The 1,363-nt window shown below is 30.1% G+C and overlaps 1 protein-coding gene across 1 annotated transcript in view; it reads right to left on the reverse strand.

Annotated features, from left to right (window-relative positions):
- Positions 1-630, reverse strand: part of LOC111705101 (uncharacterized) — a gene marked incomplete at its 5' end in the record, with an annotated part of 5,271 nt that extends 4,641 nt beyond the window's left edge. Inside the window, 2 exon segments of the mRNA XM_023477546.1 lie at positions 280-455; positions 514-630. Of these exon segments, the coding sequence (XP_023333314.1) occupies positions 280-453 (174 nt within the window).
- Positions 631-1,363: the final 733 nt, after the last annotated feature.

The raw sequence follows: 1,363 nt of genomic DNA on the forward strand, positions 1-1,363 counted from the left end.
AATCTCGGGCGTATAAAATATAAATCTAAAATCTAAAATCTAAAATCTAAAATATAAGATCTGAATGATGAAAGATAAGAAGTATCTAACAGTAAAAAAATGTGAAAACACTGAATGTATGTTTTTAACTGTAAGTTAAAAAACAAGATTTTTAAACCGTAAAATACAGTTTTTGTTCAGCATCAACTTGTCCAGTATTTTTGAATTGTGTCAATTAAAACACATCTTAATTTCCAATCGACGATTTCTTAACTAAGGAGAAGGTCACTTCGTTCCTACCTTGCCGGATTTTAGAAAACTTTTCTCGCGTTGATATTTTGGTTTTTGAACATTTTTTTGAGAAACATTCGTATTTTCTTCCTCATTTACAGAGCATCCATCTTGGAATACAGATTTTTCCCCGCCAAATTTCAAAGTTCCATCATTACTTGATTCTTGGCTTTCTGCGGACATTTCTTAAGAAATAAAAATTAAAACAATCTATTTTAGATAAAATTAAACTTTATTAATTACCTTCGCAAATTATTTCCTCTTTGGGTCGGTGTCGATTATTCGGATCGCGTACTGCACTTCACTGTATTCGGATCGCGTACTGCACTTAACTGTATTCGGATCGCGTACTGCACTTCACTGAGAAGATTTCTAAATTGTATTTACCTTGCATGGGCTTTTACCATCAAATTATGGTTCCCTGGACCTTTTAACAATTTTACTTAATTATATTTAAAGAGTTTCGTGAAAGACTCATCTTTTCTTGATAATCCTTTTTTATTGCGGTGGTAGGCGATTATATCAATTCAATGAAGACGACGTTCGGTTAAAAATTTAATTTAAATGAAGCTGTTAAACATGGATACATTTAAACAAAGAAGTCAAGAGAAGCTGTCAATTAAAAAAGCTTCTCTTGGATTTAAAATTGTAAATTTATAATTCGCTAAAATGCTTGTTAACACTCAAAACTTAAATAAAAAATTTGTCTTAATTGTATTGATATAATCGCTTACCATTGTAAAAATTACCTTTCTGTGACGTTCTCTTTAAGTATTAAAAAAATTATATCAGAAAGACTGAAAAGATTATAAAGTTTAAAAGTTTTAAACTGTGATACTTTAAACTCAAACTTCGGATAACAAAATTTTCGTATTTCTCTTATTTTATAATTTTGTACAAAGACTGAACTATATAAAAATAGTTGAACTATGTTCACCCGGTTCATACAGTTCTTTTGCGCATCAGGTCAAGCTCAGAAGAAGTGATTCAGTTTTGTCTACGTAGTTCAACTGCTTCTCTTATTCATTAAATCTGACCCTAATTGGCGTTTTTAAACTTATTGATCGGTTAGTTTGCAATGTTAGTATTGACA

This window comes from Eurytemora carolleeae, unplaced genomic scaffold (assembly GCF_000591075.1).
Source record: "Eurytemora carolleeae unplaced genomic scaffold, Eaff_2.0 scaffold18, whole genome shotgun sequence".
NCBI lineage: Eukaryota > Metazoa > Arthropoda > Copepoda > Calanoida > Temoridae > Eurytemora > Eurytemora carolleeae.